The following is a 15,639-nucleotide window of genomic DNA, read 5'->3' on the forward strand; positions in this document are numbered from 1 at the left end:
TTGTGAACATAGAACGATACAGCGCAGTACAGGCCCTTCGGCCCTCGATGTTGCACCGACATGGGAAAAACTAACGGCCATCTAACCTACACTATGCCCTTATCATCCATATGCTAATCCAATAAACTTTTAAATGCCCTCTATGTTGGCGAGTTCACTACTGTTGCAGGTAGTAGCCATCACGGAGACGTTGTTGAGGGAGGGGCAGGATTGGCAGCTCAAGATCCCAGGATATAGAATCTTTAGGCGAGATGGGGGAAGGGGTGGGGTAAAAAGAGGAGGAGGCATTGCATTATCAGTTTGCAGGTGCAACATGTAATTAGTAAAGCTAATAGAATGTTATTGTTTGCGATGGAATTGAATGCAAGAGCAAGGATGTTTTGCTTCATTGGTATAGTGCACTAGAGAGACCACATCTGGAGTATTGTGTGCAGCATAGGTCTTGTGAATTAAGTAAAGATGAAAATGCATTGGCAGCAGTTCAGAGGTTTACTAGACTAATACCTGGAATGGATGGATTGTTTTATGAGGACAGGTTGGACAGACTAGCCTTATATCTGCTGGAGTTTAGAAGAGTAAGAGGCAACTTGATTGAAACATACAAGATGCTGAGGGGACTTGATAGGGTGAATAGGGAAAATATGTTTCCTCTTGAGAGAGAATCTGGAACTAGGGTCCACTGCTTAAAAATAAAGGGCCACCCATTTAGTGGAGAAAAGGAAAAAACATTTCTGAGGGTTGAGAGATTTTGAAATTCGCTTCCTGAAAAGGTAGTTGAGGCAGAGTCATTGAATATCTTGAAGGCAGAAGTAGATAGACGTAGGAGATTTTCACAGTGGCTTCATTGCAGTGTTAATGTAAGCTTACTTGTCACAATAAAGATTATTATTATTCTTGATAAGCATACGTTATCGGGGTAGGAAGGAATGTGAAGTTGATGTTGAAATTAGATCTGAAATGCTCGAGGGACCGACTGCTGCTCCGAATTCGTATGTTCGTAAGGACCAAGAGTCAGGGCAGTTTGTTTAATCTCATTTGGAATATTGTTTCCAATTCTGGGCAAAACACAAGATAAAGCTCAATCCACCAATGTCAGCATGGTTTTAGGAAGGGTAAGTCATGCTTGCCAAACTTGCTTGAGTTCTTTGAGGACGTAACCAGCAAGGTGGATAATGGGGAACATGTGGATGTGGTATATCTAGACTTCCAGAAGGCGTTTGACAAGGTGCTGAATAGAAGACTGATCCAGAAGTTGAGATTGCAGGGGATTGGGGATAGAGTACTCGATTGGATTGAGGGTTGGCTGACTGACAGAAAGCCGAGGATTGGGCTAAATGGGTCAGTCTCTGGCTGGCAACTGTTAGTAGTGGGGTGCCGCAGGGGTGAATCCTTAGACCTCAACTGTTTACAATCTATATAAATGATCTGCCAGCAGAAACAGAGTATAACATTGCAAAATTTGCGCACGAGACCAAAGTAGGTCGAAGAGCAGACAGTGAAGAGAAGATAGAGTTTACACACGGTTATAGATAGGCTAGGAGTTTGGGCCAAAATTTGACAGATGCCGTTTAATGTGGATAAGTGTGAGGTGATCCATTTTGGCCAAAAAAATATAAAGATAAATTATCAAAATGCATCTGGGCAGAGGGATCTGGGTGTCTTTGTTCATTAATTGCAAAGTCGGCATGCAGGTACAGCATGTAATAAAAAAAGGCAAATGGAATTTTAGCGTTTATTGCAAAAGGGCTGGAGTATAAAAGTAGAGAAGTGATGTTGCAATTGTATAGGGTGTTGGTGAGACCACATCTGGAGTATTGTGTCCAGTTTTGGTCTCCTTATTTGAGGAAGGATGTGATGGCATTGGAGGCAGTTCAGAGGAGCGTCACCAGATTGATTCCAGGGGCTCAGGAGAGGTTAGTAAAGTTTGCAGAACACGTACTAGAAGAGATTATAGAAAGGGGCAAGAATCTAACTTCAGGCAGAGCAAAAAAGGGAACAAGTGTTAGAAGGCGGGGCGGTCAATGTAGGACTGAGGGTGTTGTACCTAAATGCCGCAGTATGCAAAACAAGGTTAATGAGCTTGTTGCGCACATTGAAATTGGCGGCTACGATGTTGTGGGTATCACAGAGACGTGGCTGCAAAGGGATCAGGGCTGGGATTTAAATATCGAAGGATATGTGTCTCATCGAAAGGACAGGCAGGTGGGGAGGGTTGCATTGTTAGTTAGAAGTGAACTTAAATTGATAGCAAGAAGCGATATAAGGTCGGAAGGTGTAGAATCTGTGTGGGTATAGTTGAGGAAAAAAGACCGTGATGGGAGTTATGTACAGGCCCTCCAGCAGTAGTCAGGGTGTGGGGCAGAAAATAAAGATAGAATAGGCACATAAGAAAGACAATATTATAATAATCGTGGGGGACTTCAATATGCAGGTGGACTGGGAAAATCAGAACCCCAAGACAAGGAATTTGTGGAATGTCTAAGAGGTGTTCTTTTTAGAACAGTTTGTGAAAGATCCACTAGGGAACAGGCAATTCTGGATTTGGTGTGTATAATGAACTAGGCTGAACTTGAGATTCCATGTTCTGCTCTCAGATGGGCACGGCCGAGACACTGCGGAGCTTGTCTCAGACACAGGTGGGTATGGATGAGGCGCTGCAGAGCATGTCCCAATCACGGAGGAGAATCGCAGAGGGTGTCACCACAATGGTGCGGACCATGGGGAAATGGCAGATTGGCAGAGCCAGATGATGCAGGAGCAGCCGGGCTCGAACCAGCTGTTCCTCCGTCCCAAGCTGAACCCCAGGGCCCTATGGGCACTGACCGGAAGGAGGGGGTGCCGAGTGCCAACCCGGGCCCATCTCATGGAGTGGCGATAATGGCCACCAGCTTCCCAGAGTTCCACCCCTCTAATGAGGCTGCATCTCAAGGTCAGCACGCGGGACAGGGCGGCAAGGCTATGCATGTGCTGCTGCCAAGTGAGCCAGCACCCCACTGCCCCAGAGGATGCCCGTCAGAGGCATTGAAGGCCACAGGACGAGTTAGGCAGCTGGCAGCCTCCACCTCAGATGCTGGAGAGGCCGCTGAATGACGGGAGGCCGTTGGATATGGGGTGCCCAGGGGCGGCACGGTGGCGCAGTGGGTTAGCCCTGCTGTCACACGGCGCCGAGGTCCCAGGTTCGATCCCGGCTCTGGGTCACTGTCCGTGTGGGGTTTGCACATTCTCCCCGTGTTTGCATGGGTTTCACCCCCACAACCCAAAAATGTGCAGGCTAGGTGGATTGGCCACGCTAAATTGCCCCTTAATTGGAAAAAATGAATTGGGCACTCTAAATTTATAAAGAAAAAGGAAATGGGGTGCCTCCCATTAATTGTATGGAAATGGGGCTTAAGTGGTGATAATTGGTTTCTTGCCTCACTGAGGGGAGATCCCGATCTTGTCTATGGGAACGGGCCAGTTGCATCGCAAACTGTTTGGCGCCTGGCGCAGATCTTGTTTTTGGTCTCTTCCGCTACTCACCAGCCTAGTTTCACTTGAGCGAAAGCACAACGAGGCCGGAAAATCGCACCCATAGAAGAAGTAGGCCATTTGGCCCATTGAAGCTGTTCCACTATTCAATGAGATCATGACTGATCTGAAATAATAATCCTCAACTCTATTTTCCCACCGTAGCTCCATAACCCTCTATTTTGTTCCCTTGAACATACTCAACAGCCCAGTTTCTACAGCCCCCCACAGTAAAGATCAAAGGCGACGAGAGGAATTTCTTTTAACACAGCAAGTCGTTAGAATCTGAAATGTAGTGCCCGAGTGTGGTGGAGGCTGATTTAATAACTTATAAAAGGTTACTGGATAATTATCTAAAAAGTAAACATTTGCAAGATTATGAGGGAGGAGCAAGAAAGTGGGACTAGGGGAGTTGCCCTTGCAAAGAGCTGGCAGGAGACATTGGCTGAAATGGCCTCCTCCTGTCCTGCTCCTTCTATGTCTCCAGTGTCACCTCCGCCTTCCCACTGCCAAACATGGCCTCCTTCCAGAATTATGCATTTACCAGTATAACTCGGAGTTGGTACATCAGGTAATCCCGAGTCAAACTACAACAAAGTGACTAGATTCAGCCTACTAGGTAACTGGAATAATTATACAGATTACTAAACAGAATTATAACAAAGATACAGCTACCTAAACTTCAACCTATCTTGCCTTCAGAAGTTAATAACTAACAAAAGGTGCTGGTTTAGCTCACTCAGCTAAATCGCTGGCTTTTAAAGCAGACCAAGCAGGCCAGCAGCACGGTTCGATTCCCGTAACAGCCTCCCCGGACAGGCGCCGGAATCATAGAATCATAGAATTTACAGTGCAGGAGGCCATTCAGCCCATCGAGTCTGCACCGGCTCTTGGAAAGAGCACCCTATCCAAGGTCAACAACTCCACCCTATCCCCATAACCCAGTAACCCCACCCAACATTAAGTGCAATTTTGGACTCTAAGGGCAATGTGGCGACTAGGGGCTTTTCACAGTAACTTCATTGAAGCCTACTCGTGACAATAAGCGATTTTCATTTTCAAGTTGAGTGAAAATTCTCTACCTGCTCTGCAAGCCAGCTGAGGTGTTGAATGGCCCTGCCACTGAGACCAAGCATCCCATTCAACTCTGACAGTGCCTGAGGAATCAGTGCTGTAATACTTGTGTGGATTGCCGTGAACCAGGTATGTGCTGCAGCAGAATCCTTGCTCCGCAAAATGAGTACATGCTTGCCATCAGGGGAGTGCAGTTCAAATAACCTGCACAAACAAGTAGACAAACAGAGGATCAGCACCAAGAGACAGTTACCTGTCTTTGTGAACAAAAAACAGTTAAAATATACATGAGGTGTGAGCAGAAGAGTGAAGGGTACGTCAGTGTTATCTTATCAAATGTTTGTTGGAAATCCAAATAAACTACATCTAATGGCTCCCTTTACCCACCTTGCTCCTTATATCCTCAATGATTTAACTTTGATGTGATTTTGTGAACCAATCTCAAAGTTAAAAGTAACTGATTGAGCATAATTTCTCATTTAGGCAAGATTGTGTGAAAAGGGGTTTCCTAATTTCACTCGAAAGGTATGGCTCCAATTTTTAAGTTACGCCCCCTAGTCCCAGACTCCCCAACCAGTGAAGATAGTTTCCCTTCATTTATCCTGCCTGTTCCTCTTAATATCCTGAAATTGAAGATCAAATCACCCCTAACCTTCAAAACTCCAGGAGTGGCATGGTGGCACAGTGGTTAGCACTGCTGCCTCACAGCGCTGAGGACCCGGGTTCGATCCTGGCCCTGGGTCACTGTCGAGTTTGCACATTCTCCCCGTGTCTGCGTGGGTCTCACCCCAACAACCCAAAACAATGTGCAGGTTAGGTAATTGGACACACTAAATCACCTCTTGATTGGAAAAAAAAGAATTCAGTACTTTAAATTAGAAAACCTACTCTGGGTTAACTTTTCTTCTAATGTAACCCTTGTAGTCAAAGTATCATTTTAGATAAACCAAACTGCAATCCTTCCACAGTCAATATATCCTTCCCACGGTGTAGTGCCCACAGTAATCCAGGTATGTTCTAACTAGAGCTTTGAAGCATGACTTAAATCCCTTTCTAGTCCTCCAGATTTTAAACCTAGCATTCCATTAACCTTTTGATTACTTTCTGTACCCGTTCAACACATTTTAATGATCTGCATACCTAGAACCCCTAACCCAAAGACTGTTTTGGACTCCATTGTTTCCAGAGAGAGAGAGAAAGTGAGCATGGGTAGAGTGCTTATTTGAAGGGTCAGTGCAGATTCAATGGGCTGAATGGCCTCCTGCACTGTAGGGATTCTATGAAATCCAATTGGTTACCACAATTTTGCTCATTCACTTCATCAATAATATTCAGGGGAGCTTTTTGTATCAATATGAAGTAGGCCCGACAAGAGATGGATCTGGTTCTGCGCTGCGGAACAAAACTTTAAAAGTGTTCAAAGTGGCAGTGGAGGAACATTTTCATGATAGCAACCACAGCACGGCACGGTTCAAATTTGTTATGGACAGAGAAAAAGGTGACCTGCAAAAGACGGTTTTGGATTGGGGCAAGGCAGATTTTACTAAAATGAGGCAGGATCTGGACAAAGTTGAATAGAAACAGCTTCTAGAGGGAATATTTACAGCGGAGCAGTGGAGGGCATTCAAAATACATGGAGTATCTTGTCAAAGGCCTTGTTAAAGTCCATGTAGACAACATCGACTAGACATCCCTCATCTACGTTCTTGGTTGCCCCATCAATAAACGCAATCAAATTCATGAGACATGATTTTCCACTCACAAAGCCATGCTGACTGCCCCTAATCAGTCCGTACCTCTCTAAATGCCTGCAGATCCTGTCTCTCAGAATACCTTCTAACAACTCACCCACCACAGACGTTCGGCTCACTGGACTGTAGTTCCCAGACTTTTTCCTGCAGCCCTTCTGTTGGACCTGTACTCTCCCCATATCCTTTTTGAATGCCCTCCAATGCTCCGCTGTAAATATTCCCGCTAGAAGCTGTTTCTATTCAACTTTGTCCAGATCCTGCCTCATTTTAGTAAAATCTGCCTTGCCCCAATCCAAAACCGCCTTTTGCAGGTCACCTTTTTCCCTGTCCATAACAAATTTGAACCGTGCCGTGCTGTGGTCGCTATCACGAAAATGTAGGTTGTTGCATAAGGTTAAATCTCACGGGATTCAGGATGAGGTACCCAATTAGATACAAAATTGGCTTGACAACAGAAGACAAAGGATGGTTGTAGACGGTTGTTTTTCAAACTGGAGGCCTGTGACCAGCGGTGTGCCTCAGGGATCGGTGCTGGGTTCACTGTTATTTGTTAATGATTTGGTTGAGAATTTAGGAGGCCTGGTTAGTAAGTTTGCAGATGACACCAAGATTGGTGGCATAGTGGACAGTGAAGAAGGTTATCTAGGATTAGAACATAGAACAGTACAGCACAGAACAGGCCCTTCGGCCCTCGATGTTGTGCCGAACAATGATCACCCTACTCAAACCCACGTATCCACCCTATACCCGTAACCCAACAACCCCCCCCCCCCCCCCCCCCCAACCTTACTTTTAGGACACTACGGGCAATTTAGCATGGCCAATCCACCTAACCCGCACATCTTTGGACTGTGGGAGGAAACCGGAGCACCCGGAGGAAACCCACGCACACACGGGGAGGACGTGCAGACTCCGCACAGACAGTGACCCAGCCGGGAACTGAACCTGGGACCCTGGAGCTGTGAAGCATTTATGCTAACCACCATGCTACCGTGCTGCCCTAATTGCAGCAGGATCTTGATCAATTGGGCCAGTGGGCCGATGAATGGCAGATGGAGATTAATTTGGATAAACGTGAAGTGATGCATTTTGGTAGATCAAATCGGGGCAGGACCTACTCAGTTAATGGTAGGGAGTTGGGGAGAGTTAAAGAAGAAAGAGATCTAGGAGTACAGGTTCATAGCTCCTTGAAGGTGGAGTGGCAGGTGGACAGGGTGGAAGGCGGCATTCGGCATGCTTTGTTTCATTGGTCAGAATATTGAAAACAGGAGTTGGGACGTCTTGCTGAAGTTGTACAGGACTATGTAAGGCCACACTTGGAATACTGTGCACACTTCTGGTCACCCTATTATAGGAAGGATGTTATTAAACTATAAAGAGTGAAGATATTGGCGAGGATGCTACCGGGACTTGATAGTTTGAGTTATAAGGGCAGGCTGGGAATTTTTTCCCTGGAGCACAGAAGGTTTGGCGTGATCTTATAGAGGTCTATAAAATAGTGACGGCTTAGATAAGGTAGATAGTCAACATCTTTTCCCAAAGGTAGAGGAGTCTAAAACTAATAATAATAATCTTTATAGTCACAAGTAGGCTTACATTAACACTGCAATGAAGCCACCGTGAAAAGCCCCTCGTCGCCACATTCCGGCACCTGTTCAGGTACACGGAGAGAGAAATTACGTATCAGCGTGTCTTTTGGGACCTGTGGGAGGAAACCCATACGGACACAGGGAGAATGTGCAGACGCCGCACAGACAGTGACCCAAGCTGGGAATCGAACCTGGGACCCTGGTGCTGTGAAGCAACAGATTTAACCACTGTGCTACTGTACCGCCCATCTAGAGGGCATAGGTTTAAGGTGAGAGGGGAGATACATAAAAGGGTCCAGAGGGGCAATTCTTTCCACACAGAGGGTGGTGAGTGTCTGGAACAAGTGCCAGAGGCAGTAGTAGAGGCGGGTACAATTTTGTCTTTTAAAAAGCATTTAGACAGTTATATGGGTAAGATGGGTATAGAGTGATATGGGCCAAATATGGGCAATTGGGACTAGCTTAGTGGTAAATACTGGGCAGCATAGACAGGTTGGGCTGAAGAGCCTGTTTCCATGCTGTAAATCTCTAGCATAGTGGTTAGCACCATGGCTTCACAGTGTCAGGGTCCCAGGTTCGATTCCCGCTTGGGTCACTATCTGTGCGGAGTTTGCACGTTCTCCACCTGTCTGCGTGGGTTTCCTCCGGGTGCTCCGGTTTCCTCCCAGTCCAAAGATGTGCAGGCTAGGTGGATTGGCCATGCTAAATTGCCATTAGGTTAGATTGGGTTGCATGGGAGCTTAAGTAGGGTGCTCTTTCCAAGAGCTAGTGCAGACTCGATGGGCCGAATGGCCTCCTTCTGACTCTATGACGTGTTCCCTACAGGGGAAAATGTAGGAGCAATGAGTCTAGGACAATCTAGGATTGGATAAGGAGAAAAAGAAAGGCTTTTAGCAAGTCCAAAGGGAGAAATTCAACTGCAGCCCCAGAGGAATATAGGAAGTGTAGGAGGGAACTGAAAAAAAGCAATTGGAAGAGCAAAAAGGGGGCATATAAAAGGACCTGCAAATAAGATTAGGGAGAACCCCAAGATATTCTAGAAATACTTCAAGGGGAAGAGGTTAACCAGGGAACAAGTAGGGTCCATTAGAGGCCAAGGAGTCAATCTGTGTGTGAAGCCGCAGGACACTGCCAGGCTATTAAGTTCTCATCGATCTTCGCTCAGGAGTAGGGAATACGTACAGAATTAAGGAAATGGGACTGTGAGGACCTTGAGCAGTTTGACAAAGGAAGTGAGGTGCAATTGGAGGCTTTGACACTTAAAAATTGACAAATCCCCAGGCCCGGATGAATTGCATCCCAGGCTGCTGTGGGAGGTAAGGCAGGAAATTGCAGGGGCTCTGACGCATGTATTTAATTCCTCTCCGGCAAAACAGCTAATGTTGTTCCACTTTTCAAGAAAAGTGAATCACAGAATAATAGTGAAGAGGTCCTTTGGCGCATCCAACACATGAAAAACACCTGACCTACCTACCTAATCCCATTGGCAGCCTTGAATGTTATGATGCGATAAGTGCTCATCCAGGTGGTGTACCTCAGGGATCAGTGCTGGGTCCCTTGTTTGTTATATATACACATATATTTTATATATATGATATAGACGAGAACCTTGGGGGAATGATAATTGTGTTTGCAGGTGACATCAAGATTGGTAGGGTGGTTAAAGTGAAGAAGAGGGTGGTAGGTTACAGGAAGATTTGGATGGGTTTGTCAGATGGGCAGAGCAGTGGCAGATGGTATTTAACTGTGATAAATGTGAGGTAATGTGCTTTGGAAGAAGAAACAGGACAAGGGGCATATAATGAATGGCAGGACACAGTAAGCTCAGAGGAACAGGTGGATTTTGGGGTATTTGTTCACAGATCCCAGAAGGTGGCAGAGCAAGTGAATAGGGTAGTTAAGGCATATGGGACACTTGCCGTTATCAGTCGTGGCGTAGAATATAAGAGCAAGGAGGTTATGCTGGAACTGTACAGAACGTTGGTTAGGCCACAGCTGGAGTACTGCCTGCAGTTCTGGCCACCTTACCACGGGAAGGAAGTGATTGCAGTGGAGGGGGTACAGAGGAGATTCACCAGTTTGTTCCCTTGGATGGAGTAGCTAAACTTTAAGGAGATACTGGATAGGTTGGGACTGTTTTCTTTAGAGCAGAGGAGGCTGAGGGCAATATGATTGAATAAGAGGGGTTTTGACAAGGTAAACAATAGATTGCAGCATTTTCCGGATAACTGAGGCAAGGCTAATTGCCCTGTAGTTCTGTCTTTTATCTCCTTGTCATTTTTGAACAGTAACAGGAGGGGTGCCCCCGTGCTGCGGCGAGGGCTGCCCCCCGTGCTGCGGCGAGGGCTGCCCCCCGTGCTGCGGCGAGGGCTGCCCCCCGTGCTGCGGCGAGGGCTGCCCCCCGTGCTGCGGCGAGGGGTGCCCCCGTGCTGCGGCGAGGGGTGCCCCCGTGCTGCGGCGAGGGCTGCCCCCGTGCTGCGGCGAGGGCTGCCCCCGTGCTGCGGCGAGGGGTGCCCCCCGTGCTGCGGCGAGGGCTGCCCCCGTGCTGCGGCGAGGGGTGCCCCCGTGCTGCGGCGAGGGGTGCCCCCGTGCTGCGGCGAGGGATGCCCCCGTGCTGCGGCGAGGGCTGCCCCCCGTGCTGCGGCGAGGGCTGCCCCCCGTGCTGCGGCGAGGGCTGCCCCCGTGCTGCGGCGAGGGCTGCCCCCCGTGCTGCGGCGAGGGCTGCCCCCCGTGCTGCGGCGAGGGCTGCCCCCCGTGCTGCGGCGAGGGCTGCCCCCGTGCTGCGGCGAGGGCTGCCCCCCGTGCTGCGGCGAGGGCTGCCCCCCGTGCTGCGGCGAGGGCTGCCCCCCGTGCTGCGGCGAGGGCTGCCCCCCGTGCTGCGGCGAGGGCTGCCCCCCGTGCTGCGGCGAGGGCTGCCCCCGTGCTGCGGCGAGGGGTACCTCGGTGCTGTGGCGAGGGGTGTGGGGCACATCATAAGAGACTAAACAGAATGGATTCTCATTTAAACTAATTAGCCCGATTAAAACTGACATTTTTGACCATTTACTGAATTAAGCATTCCACCTGCTGTCTGGATCAGGCATACTCAGATTCCTCGTGATATAGCACATCTTCAGTGGAAACGTCTTGCTGTCTTTGGCACTGTGACTTGGAGAACTGGAGGCAGCAGTTGCTGGATGTGGAGATGGAGGAAGCAGACTGTCCCATGCCAGGTCTGCTATTAATGAGGGCTTCTTCAAGTATGGTGTCACTTCCTGGATGTAAGTGACTGTAAAGGAAAGGTCACAGGTCAAGAAGAGGCAACCGTTCAACTCATTCTATTGCTCAATTCTGGCAAACTAAACACTGTACAAGTGGGCATATGAACAATTGTAAGCTATACTTCCTATGGAGGTTTACACTGCAGTTATTGGCTAGCCCTATTTCCCTAGCATAATTAACCAATATGGCTTTAAAACTAGTCAACATTGATCAGCTAGGACAGGATACAAGTCAGGGAGGGATCTGTACATTGCGTATTTAAGCTATGAAACAGTAAAGACCAAGTCTGAATCTTTCCTTTCTCTGACAGATTTCTCCATCATCCCCCTCACCTCCAGCACAGGTGGCCTAGTGGTATTGTCACTGGACTGGTAATCGAGACCCTGCTCTGGGGACCCGGGTTCGAATCCCACCAGGACAGATGGTCAAATTTGAATTCGATAAAAATCTGGATAAAAGTCTCATGATGACCATGAAACCATTGTCGATTGTTGTAAAAACCCATCTGGTTCGCTAATACCATTCAGTTCAAGGGCAATTAAGTGGCAGACAATAAATACTGGCCCATCCAGCGATGCCCACATCCCATTTAATATTTCGAGAACAATGAAATGCAAAATAAGGCAGCCAGCATTGCAGAAGGGGGGGATCCTGAGAGGAATTTGCATTTTAGGTCAGACAAATTAACTGAAACAAGCCTCAGTTACAAGGCCGAACAATTGCAATGATGCAAATCAAACAGGATGAGTAAGCGAAGCTGCTAATACCTCTAAACCACACCACCACAAGCTGCTATCTAAACAGCTGCTGGGATTTGTCTCTGGCCAAGATAGTTACGCTAAGTTACTTGGCATTTATCTAATTCAGTCTCACAAAAACAAGCCAGGAACATCTATTCTCAGACGGCACAGGAAACATATGCTCAGTTTTTCAAATCCATTCTGGCGAATTAAATACCCTAGTTAGAACTGAGAGCTCGGAGATGCCACTAATAACCGCAGGGACTATCCTGAGGGACCACCCAGATCTCAGGAATGCACTTAAACAGGATGTGACTAATTACAGGATGGTCTCAAATATACATTCAGTCTTCAATTAGAAATTTCTGTGGGACATACTCATTTAGAATGTTCAGACAGAGGCTCAGTTTTCAGATACTACTGTACCATAAATAATTTGGGAGAAGATTAAATTGTTTGATGTTTCAACACAAATAAGCCATTCAGCCCTACCACTCGATGTCAGCACTGACTCTCCCTGTCACGTACAGTTTGCATAATTCACCTTGCATCCATTGACCTCCCGATACCCAACACTGAATCCAATCTTTATGTTAACATTTTCTGCCTCCTCCCTGGAAAAATAATGGGCATGGGAATTGAAATAAATCTGGGGATCCTGACAATTGGCCATATGAGCCTGCTTTACCAGTCAATGGCTGAACTGCTCTTGGCCTCAACTCCACTTTCTTACCTAGTCCCCATAATCCTAAATTCACTTATGAATCAAAAACTTGTTGCTCAGTCTTAAGCATATTCAATGACCCAGTCCTCAGCTTTCTGAAAGGACAAATTCTAAAGATCCATTTACGCAAAAGAAATTCCTCCTCCAAATTAAATTGGAGACCCCTTAATCTCCAACTGTGGTTCATAGCTCTCGATTCGAAACGCGTAGGTGGGGGCAGAGTGCCACGTGGGACAGGGCAGGAGAGGGAGGGAGTGCACTCGAGCTCTGCTCAGGCTCCTTAATGCCACATTCGATCAAATGCTGCCTTGATGTCAAAGGCAATATTTTCAACTCATCTCTTAGTTTCAGCTCGAAGTCCATGTTTGAACCAAGGCTGCAATGAGGCCAGGAGCTGAACGACCTTCGGGGAACCCAAACTGAGCCTCTGAGAAGATTATTGCTGAGTAAGCGCACTGTTGATAACCATCATTTTATTCATAAGCGAGAGCAGACTGATGGAGCAGTGATTGGCAAATCTGCATTTGTCCTGATTGTGTACAGGACAATTTTACACATTGCCATGTAGATGTTAGCGCTATAGCTGTACTTCAACAGCTTGTCTAGTGGAGCAACACGTTCTGGAGCACCAGTCTTCATTACGTGAGGTTGAGGTGTCATGGTGATATTGTCACTGGACTAGTAATACAGAGTCTCAGAGCAATTCTGTGGGCATGAAACTGGGATTACTAATAAATTTGGACACTAAAGAATTCCGAATTCTCCCTCCGTGTAGCCGAGCAGGCGACGGAATGTGGCGACTAGGGACTTTTCACAGTAACTTCATTGTAGTGTTAATGCCAGCCTACTTGTGACAATAAAGATTAGTTACATTTAGGCCAAGGGATAAATCAATAGAGACGCAGTGGCAGACATTTATGGGGATAGTTTAGAATACTCAGAAGTATGTATTACCATAAAGAAAAATTCTAAGGGGAGAACTCACCATCATGAGTTAATTAAAGTAGTTAAGGAAATAAAATCATACAACTGCAAAGATGAGTGGTGGGTCAGAAGATTAATGGCAGAGAATGGCTAAAAGGTTAATCAGAAAGAAGTTAGTGAGAGGAAGCTAGAAATATAAAAATGGATAGCAAGTTTCTACACGTATTTAAAAGGAAACTAGTCCGTAAAGGGAGTGTTGTTCCTCCAGTGAGAACAGAGAGATAACAGTAGATAATTTAAATGAGGAAGTAAATGCATTGGTACTGATTTTCCAAAATTCACTCGAGTCTGGAAAGGTTCCATCAGACCGGAAAGTAACAAATATAACCCACCCCCTTCTCTCTTCAAGAAGGGAGAGAGACAGACCCAGGAAACTATTGAGCAGTTAGCTTCAGGTCTGTCATCGGTGTTCGAATCGATCATTAAGGAGGTTATATCTGGGCACTTATTTCCCATTTCTTTTACTTTGCTGGCATCATTTTGATCCATGGATGTTTAATGGGCATAAACCTTTTAAGTCGAGCTGAGGAAGTGAGAAACTGAAAAGTTGCAAAACAGGGCACTGCAATTGGAGATTTAGCTTTTGAACAGCAGGACACATTCATTCTGGCACGCAAGAGATCGGAGGGATTCAGTTTGATTGATTGGCTGGAGACCAATGAATTGACCAAAGGCTTTATTCTGCCCAGCGACAGGCAGTGATTGGGTCCTACCCGTGTGCGATAGTTTTTAGAGAACCCACGAAGGGAGAGCTGAGAGCTGCTGACTCTCTCCAGAAATGCTGCCTACTGCTGTTTTCTGAATGTGCAGAAGTTTTGAAACCAGGGTGAATCTACAGTGAAAATTATTTCAGAGTGAAAGCAAAAACCTCCAACTGAAGGTCCAGGCTGAAGAAAAGTGAACTGGAAGAAACCCACCGGAAGAGACTTTTATCCCTTTTACATTTCGTATTAATTTTTCTTTACATCACTCTTTGTCCTCTGTTTTTGTCTATCGTGTGTTGAGGGTGGGGCAAGTGAAAGAAGGTGGGATTAGGAATTAGATAATAGTTAACCAGTTGTATTTGCTGCATATTTACTTCTAGTTACTGTTATTAATAAAAATGTTTAAATTTACAAACCTGGTTATTGGGCAGTCGGAAACCAAAGACTTTGGATATTTTCAAATAATTAATTGTTCATTTCAAATGTGTTACGACTCCAGGTCAAATGGGGCTGGAATTGACCGTCTACAAGCCCAGAGTGTCATAACAGCCTGGATAGAAGATTGGCTCTCTTGCAGAAAACAGTGTACATAAATAAGACTTTTTCTGATTGGCAGGATGTGGCGAGTGGTCTGTGCTGGAGCCACAATTTTTTACAATTTATATCAATGATTTAGATGAGGGAAGTGAAGGAATGGTAGCTAGATTTGCAGTTGACACTCAGATCGGTTGAAAAATATGTTGTGAAGAGGATAAGGAGATTGCAAATGGACATAGGTGGGATTTAAGGCAAAAATCTGGCAGATGGGAGTAAAATGTCAAGTTCACTTTAGCAGAAAGAATTAAAAAAGCAGAATATTCCTTAAACAGGGAACAGCTGCAGAATTCAGAGGTGCAGAAGGATCTGGGTGTTCCAGTGCATGAGTCAGAAAAAGCTAATCTGCAGGTACAGCATGTAATTAAGACATCCCTTTATTACAAGTGGAATTGAACAAAAAAGTAAGGATAAAAGCAAATTACTGCGGATGCTGGAATCTGAAACCAAAAGAGAAAATGCTGGAAAATCTCAGCAGGTCTGGGAGCATCTGTCGGGAGAGACTCTGACAAAGGGTCATCTGGACACGAAACGTTAGCTCTTTTATCTCCCGACAGATTCTGCCAGACATGAGATTTTCCAGCATTTTCTTGTCTGATAAAAGTAACGATTTCATGCTTTAGTTATACAGGGCATTGGTAAGGCCACATCTTGAATAGTGTGAGCAGTTTTGGTCTCCTTATATAAGGAAAGATGCAAATGTGTTGGGTG

At 46.2% G+C, this 15,639-nt stretch overlaps 1 protein-coding gene across 1 annotated transcript in view; it reads right to left on the bottom strand.

Moving 5' to 3' along the window:
* Positions 1 to 15,639, bottom strand: part of sntb2 (syntrophin, beta 2) — a 62,129-nt gene that overhangs the window by 21,186 nt on the left and 25,304 nt on the right. Inside the window, exons 2-3 of the mRNA XM_038806156.1 lie at positions 10,985 to 11,189; positions 4,590 to 4,785 (exon numbers count right to left, since the gene is read on the bottom strand). Of these exons, the coding sequence (XP_038662084.1) occupies positions 4,590 to 4,785; positions 10,985 to 11,189 (401 nt within the window). The remainder of the gene's footprint in view (positions 1 to 4,589; positions 4,786 to 10,984; positions 11,190 to 15,639) is intronic.

The sequence above is a fragment of the Scyliorhinus canicula genome, chromosome 9 (genome assembly GCF_902713615.1).
Source record: "Scyliorhinus canicula chromosome 9, sScyCan1.1, whole genome shotgun sequence".
Taxonomy (NCBI): Eukaryota; Metazoa; Chordata; class Chondrichthyes; order Carcharhiniformes; family Scyliorhinidae; genus Scyliorhinus; species Scyliorhinus canicula.